The sequence below is a fragment of the Mesocricetus auratus genome, unplaced genomic scaffold (genome assembly GCF_017639785.1).
Source record: "Mesocricetus auratus isolate SY011 unplaced genomic scaffold, BCM_Maur_2.0 Super-Scaffold_100055, whole genome shotgun sequence".
Taxonomy (NCBI): Eukaryota; Metazoa; Chordata; class Mammalia; order Rodentia; family Cricetidae; genus Mesocricetus; species Mesocricetus auratus.
Genome location: NW_024429232.1, coordinates 3,403,014 through 3,418,405, shown reverse-complemented (window position 1 = coordinate 3,418,405; position 15,392 = coordinate 3,403,014). Strand labels below are relative to the sequence as shown.

The following is a 15,392-nucleotide window of genomic DNA, read 5'->3' as shown; positions in this document are numbered from 1 at the left end:
GGCCCCCACCTGGGGAGGCGGGCTCAGGAGCGCATCTCTATAAAGGCTTGCGCGGCTTTGCGCCGGGCCGAGGGAGGCGGGGCCGGCCGGCAGCGCGGGTGGGGCGTGGGGCGGGGCAGCCCCGAGCGCGGCAGAGCCCGGGGCGCGGCCTCTGCACCCTCCAGGCTGGGACGGCGGCGGAGCAGGAGGAGGAGCGCAGGATCGGGGCCCTTCGCCCGCCCGCAGCGGGCCGGGGGGGGGGCCGCCCGAGAGACCTGGCCGGCGGCGCTCCCTGAGCACAGCCTGGAGTTGGCTGCACGAAACTTTTCCTTCACCCTTCGGCGGCGCGACCCAGAGCCTGCGCCCACCGCGGCACGAACCTCGGCTCGAGGGGGGGGGGGAAAGCTAGGGGGACAGAAGCCCGCGGCTCCCCCCGCTCCCTCGCCGCCCGTCGGGGCGCGGCCGGGCGCGGCGGCGGCGGCGGCGGCAGGGCTGGGGCCCCGGGCGATGGCCGCGGAGCTGGCGATGGGCGCAGAGCTGCCCAGCAGCCCACTGGCCATCGAGTACGTCAACGACTTCGACCTGATGAAGTTCGAGGTGAAGAAGGAGCCGCCCGAGGCCGAGCGCTTCTGCCACCGCCTGCCACCCGGCTCGCTGTCCTCGACGCCCCTCAGCACGCCCTGCTCTTCGGTGCCCTCTTCGCCCAGCTTCTGCGCACCCAGCCCGGGCACCGGCGGCAGCGCGGGCGGCGGGGGCGGCGCAGCTCAAGCCGGGGGCGCCCCGGGGCCGCCGAGTGGAGGCCCGGGCACTGTCGGGGGCGCCTCTGGAAAAGCGGTGCTGGAGGATCTGTACTGGATGAGCGGGTACCAGCACCATCTGAACCCCGAGGCGCTCAACCTGACGCCGGAGGACGCGGTGGAGGCTCTCATCGGCAGCGGGCACCACGGCGCGCACCACGGCGCGCACCACCCGGCGGCCGCTGCGGCCTATGAGGCCTTCCGGGGCCAGGGCTTCGCGGGGGGCGGCGGGGGCGCGGACGACATGGGTGCCAGCCACCACCACGGCGCCCACCACGCCGCCCACCACCACCACGGCGCCCACCACCACCATCACCACCACCACCACCACGGCGGCGGCGCGGGCCACCACGGCGGCGGCGCGGGTCACGGCGGAGGCGGCGCGGGCCACCACGTGCGCCTGGAGGAGCGCTTCTCCGACGACCAGCTGGTGTCCATGTCGGTGCGGGAGCTGAACCGGCAGCTCCGCGGCTTCAGCAAGGAGGAGGTCATCCGACTGAAACAGAAGCGGCGCACGCTTAAGAACCGCGGCTACGCGCAGTCGTGCCGCTTCAAGCGGGTGCAGCAGCGGCACATTCTGGAGAGCGAGAAGTGCCAGCTCCAGAGCCAGGTGGAGCAGCTGAAGCTGGAGGTGGGGCGTCTGGCCAAGGAGCGGGACCTGTACAAGGAGAAATACGAGAAGTTGGCGGGCCGGGGCGGCCCCGGGGGCGCGGGCGGGGCCGGCTTCCCTCGGGAGCCCTCGCCGCCGCAGGCCGGCCCCGGTGCAGCCAAAGGCGCGCCCGACTTCTTCCTGTGAGCGCGGGACCCTGGGCCTCGCCGCCGCCGGGGACAAGTTTGCGCAGGCCGCCCCGGCCTCGGCTCGGACTCGGAGGCCCGGGACGCGTGCGCGCGGGGCGGCTGCGGTGAGCTTCCCGTGCGTCCCGTCGCCAAGCCCCAGCTCCAGGTGCACCTCGACCGCCAGGTCCCCCAGCTCTGAACGTCCTCGGGGTCGCGGTCCAGACGTTGCCGAGGCCCCTCGGCGCCCCGGGAGTGGTGAATACTAGGGAAGCCCGAGCCAGGTCTGACTTCCTCGGCAACGTCCACTTGTACAAACGTGGAGCGCAGTTCTTCGTCCCAACCTCCGCCCGCCCGCCGCGGGGACGCGCGGCCACCAGCTCCCGGTAGCCTCCGCCGGGCCCGCGCTGCTCCGCTGTCTTTCTTTCTGTCTCTTTCCTAGCCCTGTTTTTACTCCTCTTCCTCCTTTTTAAAGTGGTCTTATTTTTGCAACATTAATATTTATTTTGCTTGGTAATTAGAAAACCCGGGGGAATCCCCTGGTCCCCGTGCGCCCTCGGAGGTCGGGGTGCCAGCATGTGCCCTCACTCGCTCCGAGGGGTCTGGCCCTGCCTGCCCTCCAGCCCGCTTGTCCCCACCCTGTCCGGTTCTCCCTATAGAGGAAGCCGAGGAACTTACCCGCGTGTCGGTCCCACTGCCCTGCTATACTCGACTGGGGGAGGGGGGTTGGCTGTGCTCAGCCGGGTGGGGGCTGGCCCGGACTCCCGCGCTGCTATTTCTCTATGCACCAGATCGTATTTATGACTCCTAGGGAAATATATATTATTTTAACCTTCCAGAGAAGCGAAAGAATTTTAAAAGTAATGCACAGTTCTAGAAGAAAATTTTTAAAGAGGAGGCTTAGGCCTGAACCTCCTGGCATGGGCGGGTGAAAAGTGTTTTTATTTAATTTAAATTGTGTTTCGTTTGTGGGATCTTTTTTAAAGCTTGGTCGCTTTTTGGATTAGCCCGGAGAGAGGCCCGACGGCGGGCAAGCTAGGCTGGGCGCTTCTGCACCAGCTGAGATCTGATTTTCTGAGGCTTGGCCCCGGTGCTCTGCCGCTCCCCGGCGGCTCCTGCCGAGCCTTCTGAGTAGGAGGCTAGACAACTCGTTGAAAAAAAATTTTTGTGTTGTTGGTTTTTGTTGTGTTCTTTTTTTTCATTTGTTACGAAACTGAGAAAAGGAAAACAAAACAAAAACAAAAATAAATCTGTTTAGATTCAAAAGTCACTGGAACCTGGCTGGTGTGTCTGTGGCTTTCAGGTTTTTTTTTTTTCGTGGAAGAGAAAAATATGGAAATCCCTGGATTCAGTTTTACTTGAGCTGGCATGTCCAGAGAGGCAAGAGCAGAGAGAAACTGGCCAAGAGGCAAATGTGTCTGTCAGCAGCCACGACGGCATTCTGTGCTGACTTCTAGGAGTCTGGGCCCCCATCTAGGCAGGGCAGGGCAGAAGCATTGTAGAGCGCATTGTAATTGTGCCCCGGTGGCCCGATGCAAAACCCAGCCTGGATAATAAGGGAGATCTCTGAGAATCTCATCCTCCCAGGCTCCCTCCCTTCATAAAGGTCCACAGTTTGCAAATGTGGAGGCAGCCATGCTCCTGCCTCCACTGTGGCTGTCAGAAGTCAGACTCTATTACATCGGTTTCACAGCAGCTTCAGTCTTGAGACGATCACTCGTTTGAGTCTCAATCCCAGGTCTGAGAAAGGCAGGCTACCGTTGTCTCCCTGCTCCTTTTGCCTGAGAATAAAACTCAGGGAGGCTGTGTCGGGCCACAGGCTGGGGGCAGCTGAGCCACGGTTTTGGGGAGAAAGGAAAGAAAAGGACACCAGGAGTTCAGTTACAAGAACTGAGTGTAAGGCGACCTGCAGGTTCCAACTTTGCTGGGGAAGTTCACACAGTCTGTCTTCCCAAGAAGGGACTCTGAGTTGAGGGAAACTTGGTTGCTGGGGCCCAGTGGAACATCTAAGTCCTAGTCAAGAACCGGACCCAGGACATCCCTGTGCTCACCTTCCATTGCCTGAGCTACTACTACAGAGCTACCTACCCTCTTGGAGGAAGTTCAGACAGGACCTGAGTGACCTCCACTGGACTTCTTTGGGGGAGAGATGGCAACAGCTGTATCCAGGCTGGTGGCCTAGTACCCTGGCCTCTCAGCATCCGGTACTGAAGGCTTTGTCTGTCCTCTCTGAGCATCTGGGACTCTACTGTAGCACTGCTGGATGTGGTACTCAGGAACCACAGTATGCTGTTAGAGTCGCTCCGAGTCTCACCCCAATTGCGAGGGACTAGATCTGAGTTCACTTCCCTTCTCCTCCCTTCTGTCTCAGCTCTGCTTCTCCTTTAGGGTGAGTGAGGCATACAAATCAATGTGGATCTTTTGGTAGTTGTAGCCACTCACTCTGGAGTTAAAAGATGGTCTTTTCTAGAAGCTGGTTGGAGAGCTCAGAAGCCAACCCCATGTGTGGGAAGTTCTTCTGGCTTTCCTTTGTCCCGTGCAGGGAAGGGAGTCCAGGCCTGTGTACAGAGAGGTGGGGTGCTCTTACACAAAAGGCCCCTCTTTTTTTTTCTTTTTGGTTGTCTGAGACAGGGTTTCTCTGTGTAGCCCTGGCTGTCCTGGAACTCATTCTGTAGACCAGGCTGGCCTGGAACTCAGAGATCTACCTGCCTCTGTTTCCCAAGTGCTGGGTTTAAAGGCGTGCGCCAGCACTCCTGGGTTTAAAGGCGCGTGCCAACACTCCTGGCTCGGGACTCCTGTTTTCTAAGGAGGTCTCACTGTCCCCACAGTGCCTTGCTCAGGAGGAGGTGGTGAAGCTGCAGGGACTTCAGGCATCGGTTGGGGTGGGCTGCCAGGGACTTTGAGGGACCTCAGTGCTCCACCTAAGATGGTCCTGCAGGTGCCAGCGCACGTGTGTGTGTGTGTGTGTGTGTGTGTGTGTCTATGTCTGTGTGTGTGCATGGGTCTGCATACTTGTCCGTTCTGTGCGAGTTGGTGTGTCAGGGCAATGGTAGTCCCAGGTATCAGCAATGACCTATCTGGACCACAGGGGCTAGAGGACAGTGTCCAGACAGTGGGATTAACCTCCACTCAGTGCCTGCTTCCTGGGTGCTCTGAGAGGCAGCCATGATGTCACCAAGAGTTGCCTGCTGTCTCCAGAGCCTCAGCGGGAGAACCACAGCAGATCAGGTCCATCCTTTCCCACCAGCCATTCTCTATGAGGCCATGAGGTGGGGTGAGGAGAGATACCTTGCTGACTAGGTTGCCTGGGAACTACAAGATCGGCTCAGCTTATACCCTACACCCTGCACCTAAGCAACACTCCTATATGCATCCTTCCACCTGCCTCCTGGGGACCAACAGGGAATAAAACGACAGACACAGATCCAGCAAGAGCCTAGCTGTGTCCTGGAGAAAAGTTGGAGGCTGTTTGGCCTCTACCTGTGATCTGCAAGGATCTCACAGCACAGCGTGAGCTCCAGCAGACTGCGAACCTCATGGGAAAGCCTGCAGCCCTGGGTGCATGAGTCTTACTGTGTACAGGATCCTGGCCCCGAGGCTGGTTCAGGGCAGCCCATTTACAAGCCCCAGAGCTGCTGTATAGAGCAGCCCCACCTCAGCTACAGTTGGGTGCGGCTCTGCCCTCCTCCCTCGCACTTGAAGCCCTGAAGCTCCTCTACCTCTGCCCATCTTGGGGCAAGACAAGCCCACGTGTCTCCAGCATGTGGGGGGCACACCGCAATGCTGTGTATACAAGGACACCAACCCAGTGTACACGGACATGTCTACACAGGTTCACACACATGGGTGCAGAATGTGTGCATACGGACACCTCCCATCCCAGTACATGCACAAGGCTGACTCCAAGCAAAGGCCCGGGTCCTCCAGTACACACTGGCCGATGAAGGCCTATGGGGCTCACAAGGAAGAGGAGCAGGGGTTTCAGGAGTCATGGTCCCCTGGCGCCAGGCTCTGTGCACACAGCTGCCGCTGGGAAGGGCCAAGCATGAGGATAAAGCTGGCCCTGCCTCAGGGTAGGGGTTTCCTCACCAGAAAGATAAGCGTGGGAACCTTGAGCCAGCCATGAGAGCCACAGGGAAGAAACCACCCCTGCTGGATCCACAGCTGTCTCTTTCATTCCCCAGCAACCCCGGCCTCAGGACCCAGCTGCCCGATGAGCAGCTCCTGAGGCCATGGAGTCGGGCTAGAGGCCATGTGGGCACAGAGACTGGGTCTCTGCCACCTGGTCTTCTAGATCCAAGCCCAGTTTGGGCCAAGGTAGAAGCGGGTATTGGTTCACCATAACCTGTCATCACAACCCCTTCGACCCCGCCTCCTGGGAGGAGTGTCCCAGAGAAAACAGAGAGAGCCTGGACAGGTGATTCACCCAGAGGTGAGAGGTGTTTCCTTCTTGGGAGGCAGATGTGCAGGATGGGGTGACTGGGGAGCAAGGTGGGGTAGCCCAGGAAGAACTTCCCATGCTGAAGGAATTGGGGCGCACCAGAAAGTGGGGGATGCATAGGTTACGGGCAGCCTCAAAGGAACAGACGAAAGTGGGCCCCACCTTCCACAGTACGGCGCCCTGGTGGCTGCGTGAGACCTAGGAATGCCGCAGGCCCAGGACCAGAGAGGAGCAGGGGACACTGAAGCGCTGGCCTCCTGTCTCCGAGAACGCTGTGGCGGAGGCCGGCGGCTGCTTTAGGACCCCGAGTATCTCCTAGGGCCCGCGGAGAGGGGTGCGAAGTCAGAGCTTCATCCCGGCCACTGGCCAGCGAGGAGGACCAGCAGGAGACAGGCGGTGGAGAAGGCGGGAGGGTGAGACCCTTGGGCGGCAGGAGGCAGGGCTAGCCCTTGCCCTCTCTGGCCCTGTGCTCCTGCCTGCCGGGGTGAGATGCACGGCGCACTACAGAGGAGCTCACACCCAGTCAGCGGCCGGCACAGCAGAGGCAGAGTAATTTGCGACTGGCGGCCTCAGCGGCTGCCTAATTCACAGAGACACTGCTCAGCTGCCAAGGGCTTGAGCTGTCACAGCCAATTAGCCCAGGACTGTGGAGGAGTGTGCTGGGGGCGGGTTGTGGGGACCTGCAACCGTAGCCACGGCTGAAGACCCTTTCCTTGATGTGAGCATTGCCACTAACTTCAATGCCGCTCAACCGGTTTCCGTCTGAGCCTGGCCGTCGCTTCTATGCTGGCTGCTGTGACTCCAGTGCACTTGTCTAAGGTCCCGAATACAATTAGAATCAGCTCAAGCCTGGGGGTGATTAGACTCTGCCACCCCTCTGTCCTACGTCCCTCAATGCTGTCTGGTGGGCAGGTGCAAGTCACCAGAGACCTGCCCTGCCTCCTCAGCTAATCACAGCCTGGCCCCGGCTCACAAAGGCAGCCTGCTCTCACCCCAAACCTGTCTTCAGAGACTATGGAGGACTTGCAGTGTGCTGCACACACGTGGCCTGCCTGGACTCCTTGGAGTGGCCTTGGGGTGGCAGCCACTGACTACACTAATGAGTTTGATAAGGCTAGGAGGGGTCAAGTGCTACCCAGTGCCACCTAGCTGGACTGTTGCCCAGGTAGCTTCGAGGTACCCCTTAGGGGTTCCTCTTGGTGGATTAGCTACCACAGACCCCACCCCAGCTTCCAATTCACTGGCCAGACCTCTTTAACCCAAGTTAGACTGTCCCTCGATGGAGGTCATCACCCCCGGGGTGGGGGTGGGGGTGGGGGTGGGGTGTCCCATTGTCAGCCTCAGTTGGAGGAGCGGCTATTCTTTGTCACCACGGTGGGGTGTGAGTTTGGCAGACTGTGTTGAGAGGTGGCACTTGGGGACACATGCACATCTTGTGTGTCTTGGTGTGTGACACGCTGACTGGGCTACCCCGGGGACCTGGAGCGGAGCAGTGTCACTGAGACCTGATATGTCAGAGCAGCAGGGGACAGTGCCAGGGGGTGTGGCTCAGCTTGTAGGACAGAATCAAAGGTGAGACCAGAGGAATGTGGGCGAGGAGTCTGGCCAGGGAAAAAGAGGGCCTAGGAGAGAAGAGGCTGGGAGGAAGAGAAGGAGGAGGGGGAGGGGGAGGAAGGGGAGGAGGCAGAGGGAGGAGATGAAAAGGAAGGAAATAGAGGGACAAGGGAGGGACGAGGTGGGTCTAGGGGAGAGAAAGGGAGACAGGAGAGGGGAGAGGAAAGAAAGGCGGGGAGGGGAGGGGAGGGTCAGCGGAGGAGGGGAGACGAGGGGAGAAAGGGGAGCTGCAGGGCCCAGCAGCGGAGGGAAATGCAGCTGAGGTGTCTCACCGAGGCAGTCAGTTTTGGGAAGCTGTGAGGAAGAGGGCTGTGTGCTTCCAGTTCCCGTATGATGGGAGGATCTGTAACTGAGTCCTCTTCCCTCTGTGTCTTAGGGCCGAGGGGTGGCCTCAGCAGGGGAGGAGGCCATCTTCACCTACTGTAGTCAGGCTAAGCCCACTCCCAGCTCTGTCACATTCTCTTAGTAGCAAAGTGACACTGAGCTGTCCCCACCCACCCCTTCACGGAGGGCATGGTAAGAATCGGCAGGTCTCTCCACAGCCCTTAGTCAGTATGAAAATCGCTGACAAAGAAGGACATGAGGCTAGCGCGAGGGTGGCCCTAGCCAGAGACGCCTTGGCTGTGCATGTGGCCTCGTACTTGCAAAGCCAAGACACAGCTGTCTCCTGAAAGCTTGGCTTTAGGTACTTGGGCCCCAGAGCTGCCTGTCCACAGAGATGAAGTTAGGCCTAGCTCTGTCCACACCTACCTTCCCGCACTCTGCAGCAGGGACAGCGATGACCAGTATGAGCCTGTCCCCATGGGATCTATGAGCCTGTCCCCATGGGTCCTATGAGCCTGTCCCCAGTGGGTCCTATCCAGTAGTGAAGCCCAAGTAACCAGCCCTGAGGGGGTTGTTCTGGGGCCAGTCTAGCCTCAGGGTATTTTGTTGTTGTTGAGTTTGGGTAACAGGGTTGAATACACGTTGGAGCCCTGGACTTGGGAGTCACATGGAGATCAGAATATCTGGAACCCAGAGAAATACTCTGAAAGAATTCACAGGAGAACTCCATTGTCTGGCAAATTTAAAACCTCAAACCCGCACCCACACATTAACTAACATTGCAAATGCATTGTGTGATGGAAAATAAGAGAACGCTGCTTATTCATAGCTAGGAAGGAGTTTGGAAAAAAGGCTACCGTGAGGCTGGTCTGCAGTCCACAGGCTCTTGAAGACGGAGGGAGGGGAGAGAGCCATCCAGGAAGGCTCCAGAGCCTAGAGCTCCTCTGCCTTCAGTGAGCAGGCCACACCCTCCCCCGTCTTTGGAACTTCTGGTTTGAATTACTTTTAGCCCTTCCACACCTCCACTGCAAAAAGCAACGATGCTCTGTGAACAATATAAACTCAGTCAGTGGGGAGACGATGAACAATGACTCAAACAAAGCAGGAAAAAAACTGAGGGCTGGAGTCATGGCTCAGAGGTTAAGAACACTGGCTGCTCTTCCAGAGGTCCTGAGCTCAATTCCCAGCACCCCACATGGTGGCTCACAACCATCTGTACTGAGATCTGGTGCCCTCTTCTGGCCTGCAGGTGTGCATGCAGACAGAATGCTGTATACATAATAAATATATCTTTAAAAATTTTTTTGAGAGAGGGTCTCACATATCCCTGACTGACCTTGAACTCTATATAGGTAAGGATGACCTTGAGTTTCTGATCCTCCTGCCTCTACCGAAACCCCAGCACTGGGGTTATAGGTGTATGCAACCAAACCAGACTGATTTAGAGCTGGGAGAGCTGGGGAGTGAACCCAGGTCTTTGTTCATCCTAGACGAGAATGAACTAATCTGTAAACTACATTCCTAGTATTGCAAATTGAATTTTTAAAAATATTTTATTTTAATTCCACATGCTTTCATGTCTTGCCTACATGTATGTCTGTGAAAGTGTCAGACAGTTGTGAACTGCCATGTGGGTGCTGGCAATTGAACCTGGGTCCTCTGGCAGAGCAGCCAGTGCTCTTAACTGCTGAGCCATCTCTCCAGCTCCACAAATGAATTTTTGTCTTGTAAAAGTCTAGGGGTTGGTGGTCCGTGAATGCTTCATGAAACACTCTGGAACTCAGGTTCTCTCTACCTGGTTCTGTCTATTTCAAGTCTTGTGATCCAAACTAGTTATCTCAGCTCCAGATAGCACATCTGTATTCTAGGAAGGAGAAAGAAACCATCTTTTTTTTGTTTGTTTTTTTGAGACAGGGTCTTTCTTATATAACCTGGACTGGCCTTGAATTCACGGTTTAGCCAAGGACTTCCTGCTAATCTTCCAGGAAAGGCCTGGGAAGCCGTCCTGTGTCTAGGAAGACCTGTCTACCTATGTCTTACGGCCAGAAGTCAGCCACATGGCCTCACCTGGCTGCAAGGAAGTTCAGGAACCACAAGTTTTAACTGCTGAGTCCCTGTGGAAAGATCCCTAGGAAGAGGATGAATGAGCGATCTATCCAGGAGCTGGAACAAAGGCTTGGGAGGCAGGAGGAGTATAAGGAGGGGTCAACCCAGGTCAGAGGATGAAAGAATGGCTTGACTCTCCATGTGTAAGAAGTCACCCAAGGAGGGACTGCAGGCTGTGGACCTCCCTCCCTTACAGAAATGCCCAGACAAGCTACCTACAGCTATATCCCAAGACCCTGCTAGCCACAGTCACAGCCTCTAGGAGAGACGTAGAGGCTGGGGGTCAGAGGTGCTCAGCTGGTGCAAGCAGAGACAATACACACGGAGTGACAGAGGCCCGCGATGAGTGAGAGTGGGAGAATGAGGGATGAGGGGAGGGTGGTGACCGGTAGAGAAATGCATGGATTCAGAACGTGTATGTGGTGGACATATGTCTGTATGCATGTATGCATGTATGCATGGGAAGATGGGCGGGTGGATTGTGGGATAGGTGAAGAGATGGGCGGGTGGGTGGATAGGTGTTCGGGTGGCTGGTAGCTGGATGGACAGATGGGTAGATATGTGGATGGATGGGTGGGTGGAAGGTAGACTTAGGTAGGTGAGGGGAGCTAGTAGAGACGCACGGAGAGTCATGGGGAGCACCATGCTCACACAGATGAGGGGACAGGTATGTACGGAGAGTCATGGGGAGCACCATGCTCACACAGGCCTCCTGCCTGCGTTTCCTACTTCTGTCTTCATTGTACTCTTCAAGCCTTACTTGCCCACGTCCAGATAGCCTGCGTAAGCCTGCAGGGCACTGTAGGACCCTTGTTTACATCTCTCTGCTTTTCTCGCCATCCTGTCTACCCGCTGATTTCCAGCATCTGTCCTGACAGCCACACTGTTAGCAAGGGAAGGCGGGGCTGTTTCCACTGTTGGCCCCCCAGCCTCTCAGAGAGCCTGGCACGGAGGGACTCTCAATAAGTGTTTGTTGAATGAAACATGAAACAACAAAGACAGTAAGATGGACAGACCACCTCCCGCCCTCCCTCAGTGGTCGGAACGAACACCTTTCCCGTGGCAGCTGGACTGCTCTCTCCTAAGCCCTCCGCTGGCCCTCCTCCTTCCAGGCGTGCCTGGTGCCCAGGCTGGCTTTGAGCTCCTCCCTCTTGTGATTTATCCTGAGGGCTTCCACTGTTGCATCAGGCCGGATGACGCTGGCTGCTCCATGACACACTTTCCCTCTGCACCTCTTGCACGGGCAGGGTCTTGATCCCACCTGTTATCACCAGATTTGAAGCATTTGGGGCTATCCTCATAGTTGCATTGGATTTGGCGGAACCTTTCTGTCTGGAGCCTCACGTCTTGTGGTTCCCAGATGCTCCATTGTCCTGCCTTGACTCGCTTGACCACTGACCGCCTCCTGCAAAGCCGGGAGGCCCTGGCACTATCCATGACTAGGGTCTTCTTGAGGACCATAACACACATGCTTCTGCTGCAGGTGCAGGAAGTTGGGCCTCCAAGGTCACCCCTACATTTTAATGACACCCCTGCTTTCTGTCTACTGTTTATGGTCTAATCTTGCTGAGGAGCACATTTCCCCAATAAACTTTCTCCATGATTGTGCATCTCCCCTCCCCAATTGCTAACTTGGCCCCTCCTAGATTCTTGGGCTTTGGGGAGATTCTTGTGAATTTATTTGGCCTCTGCTCTTCTGTTCCAGTGCTGCTGACTCCTGGGGTTGCGTATGAGAACTGAAGACCCTTGCATCTCTCCAGGTATCCTCAAGGCCTGGGTCTCAGAGCTCGTAGTGCCCTCATGTTCTGGTCCCTTCGGCTCCATTTCTCTGTCTATTTGCTCTGCTCCATATAGCAAACATTTTTACCTTTTTTTTTTTTTTTTTGGTTTTTCAACGCAGGGTTTCTCTGTGTAATATCTCGGGCTGTCCTGGAACTCACTCTGTAGACCAGGTTGGCCTCAAACTCAGAGATCCTCCTGCCTCCGCCTGCCAAGTGCTGGGATTAAAGGCGTGCGCCACCAACGCCCCGCCATTTTTATTTTTTATTTAATACTCTTCAAATTATGCTCATGCATGTCTGTGTGGGGGTACGCGCACATGAAGGCAGGCGTCCTGGACACCCTCTGAAGCTGGAGTCCTGACAGTTGTGGAAGCTGTATTAGCACAGGCTCTGGAAACCAAACTCAGGCCGTCTGAAACGGCAGTGTGTGTACACTCCACTGCTGAGCCATTTTTCCAGCCCCACATAGTGGACATTTTTTCACCTGCCTGTGGTCTGCTAATGGTTAATTGGATTAGTTTCAAGGAAGGCACAGCGTTGTGTACAGCTCCTGTACGTAGGGGACAGGTTTGGTTGGGGCAGGGCCTCCCCAGACTGTGGGCTGGAAGCTTCTTGGAAATCATTATTGCAGGTGGTTGATCTTTCCCCCTGGCTGTGGGAATCTCTCAGGGGAGGCTAGTCCACCCCTCTTCCTGGGTGACAGACCCCTGATGTCCTTGGTGAGAGGAAGAGGGGTTGAGTCTGAGATGTCCCTGAGTCCCTTGTTTTCAGTGATGGCCTCCTGCCTGTCCTTAGTAAACCTGGTCCTAGGGGTCTCCAGGAGCCAGAGGGAGGGGGTCTGGGTGGCTCAAGCCACAGAGGGCCACCAGACAGAGCCTTGGCATTCTGTCCAGGGGCCCTGAGTTCGCTGTCCCCCCATGTGGTCCTCAAGACTCTGCCGCTTTCCAGCTTATCCTTCTTCCCCATATGCTACCCCTTTCTCCAGAGTCTACCTTTTCTGGTGGCATTTTGGGACCCTAGGATCTGAGCTCAGGCTACCATGTATAAAGGATGTCTAAGTTCTTGGGATTTGCAGGGCCTCTGGGTGTTTTTCTAGGAGCCTAGGGCAGAGTTTCCTGAGGGCTTTGGAGGCTCATGGAGTGGAGCTGAGGAATGGGACCCAGCAGAGGCCTGTAATAGGCCTGAGGCAAGCCGCCCTCCCTGCCACTCTGGGGTAGCCTAGTGGGCTGTGGAGTTCAGGCAGCCAACCCTGGTTGCTGCCAAACTGGCCATCCCCTGTCCCCATTAAGGGACAATAGGGAATAAGCACTTTTCTTTCTTCATTTCCCCTGCAGTCTGCTAATACCATCTTGATGATAATTTCTTTTAATGGGCTATTTGTGGTAATTATGATACACTGAGCGAGTAATTGTATGTGACTCTGAGCACCCACCACGGGCAAGGGAGGTCTAGAGGCCTCCACACGCCTGCCCTGGAGCGCCCTGCCCGAGGCCTGCCACCACCCTGGCCCCTGGGCTTTGCTGAGGTTCCAGGCTGTCAGCTTCTCCCCTGAGCTGGGCTGGAACTATATGCCTGGAAGAGAGGTGTGCTTCCTGCTGTGGTTTTCTTTTCCCTGAGGGTTGGGGATGGCAAAGGGATCATCTTCATAGATGGTACCAGGGGCCTCCTGGCTTTGTAGGATGTGCCCTGGCCAGCCTGTTTGCAGGAACCCATGCCTGCACTAGTCCAGCTACCAAGAGTCCTGACACCTGTCCACTGCCTCAGCTTGCCTTTGGGGAGGAAGTTCAGGTGGCTTGCAGGCACAGCAGGAGTCACGTGAGGTAGACACCAGAGGACTTCCTCTCAGGCCTCCTGTAAGGAAGCTGCTCCTGTCTCCTTGCCCCTCACTGTGCTTTGAGGCTGGTTTCTGCCCTCCGCCGAGTCTCCAGTCTCTTCCCTGGTGCCGCTGCTTTCTTTGAGGCCTATGTTGGTCTTTTCAGGTCTCATCACTGACAGGCCACCAACGACTGGGACCTCCCATGTGCCAACATGCTAGCTCACGCGGACCTCCAAGGTCAGCCAGAGTCCAGCCTGGAGGTTTTCCAGCCAAGGATGGGCTGGGTGGGGGCTCAGGAAGGTCTGGAAAGGCACAAGAACCCAGAAGGCATTCAGCCTCCGACCAGGACCCCTGACTTCCAAACATCCTCCAAGAACACTGGGGCCCTGCCTTCTCTTTGGACACGGGGAGGCCTTGACACCCTAAGCCTATGTTCAAGACAGACTGCTAGAGTCCTGAGGATGTTCCTAGGCAGATCCTGCAGGATGTGGCGGGCTGCAAAAGCATCATTCTCGGCCTCGACTGCATAGTTCCCAAAGCCCTCACTCTGTACTGCATTTCATCCTGTCCGTCAGCACCACACAGCACCACAGCAGTCACTGCCGTCACCATAACACCACAGCACTACAGCTGTCACAGCCATCACTGCCATCACCATAACAACACCACAGCCATCACCATAACAACACCACAGCCGTCACTGCTGTCACCGTAACACCACAGCACTACAGCTGTCACAGCCATCACTGCCATCACCATAACAACACCACAGCCATCACCATAACAACACCACAGCCGTCACTGCTGTCACCGTAACACCACAGCACTACAGCTGTCACAGCCATCACTGCTGTCACCATAACAACACCACAGCCATCACCATAACAACACCACAGCCGTCACTGCTGTCACCGTAACACCACCACCACCACCGGACCACCACGCTACTGCTGTCACCATACCACCATTGAAACCATCACAGCCACCACCACACCACGTCTGTGGCCACACCACCGCCACTGTCACCGCCATCGTCTCCTTTACTTCCACCACTGCCGCCGTCATTACCACCGTTTCCACCATCACCATCATCAGGACTTGTGTAAGGCCTTGAGTTCAATCAACACCAGCCCCATGGCGAAGTGTGACTGTCCCCTGTGAGGGCTCATGTGCTGGAAGTTTGGTCCTCATCAAAACTAGGTGATGGATGATAGGGCCTTTGAGAGTGGGCTCTAGTGGGCGGTCCTCAGATTTGGGGGGCTTCCTTAGGCAGAAGAGGTTGGCGCATTAGGTAGGGACTTGGGGGGAGTGCACAAGCTTGTGCACACCGTACACACTCACACACTCACACTCTCACACACTCACACTCACTCACACAATCTCACACACTCATACACTCACACTCACACACTCTCTCACACACACTCACACACTCACACACACTCACACACACTCACACACTCTCTCACACACTCTCACACTCTCACACACTCACACACTCTCACACACTCACTCTCTCACACACACTCACACACTCACACACTCACACATTCACTCACACACTCACACACTCTCTCACACACTCTCACACTCTCAGACACTCACTCTCTCTCACACACTCTCTCACACTCACTCACACACTCTCACACACACACTCGCACTCTCACACACTCACACACACACACTCTCACACACACACTCTCACACACACTCTCACACACACTCACACATTATCACACATACTCACACTCTCACACACA

General features: G+C 56.6%; 1 protein-coding gene across 1 annotated transcript; it reads left to right on the top strand.

Moving 5' to 3' along the window:
• The first annotated feature begins 247 nt into the window (after nt 1-247).
• Nucleotides 248-2,820, top strand: Mafa (MAF bZIP transcription factor A). The gene has a single exon (XM_005085969.4). The coding sequence runs from the start codon at nt 487-489 to the stop codon at nt 1,570-1,572; it is 1,086 nt and encodes a 361-aa protein (XP_005086026.1). The 5' UTR covers nt 248-486; the 3' UTR covers nt 1,573-2,820.
• Nucleotides 2,821-15,392: the final 12,572 nt, after the last annotated feature.

Bases quoted from the DNA above. Each gene is read 5' to 3' on its own strand.
- Mafa (XM_005085969.4), top strand. From the start codon at position 487: ATGGCCGCGGAGCTGGCGATGGGCGCAGAGCTGCCCAGCAGCCCACTG.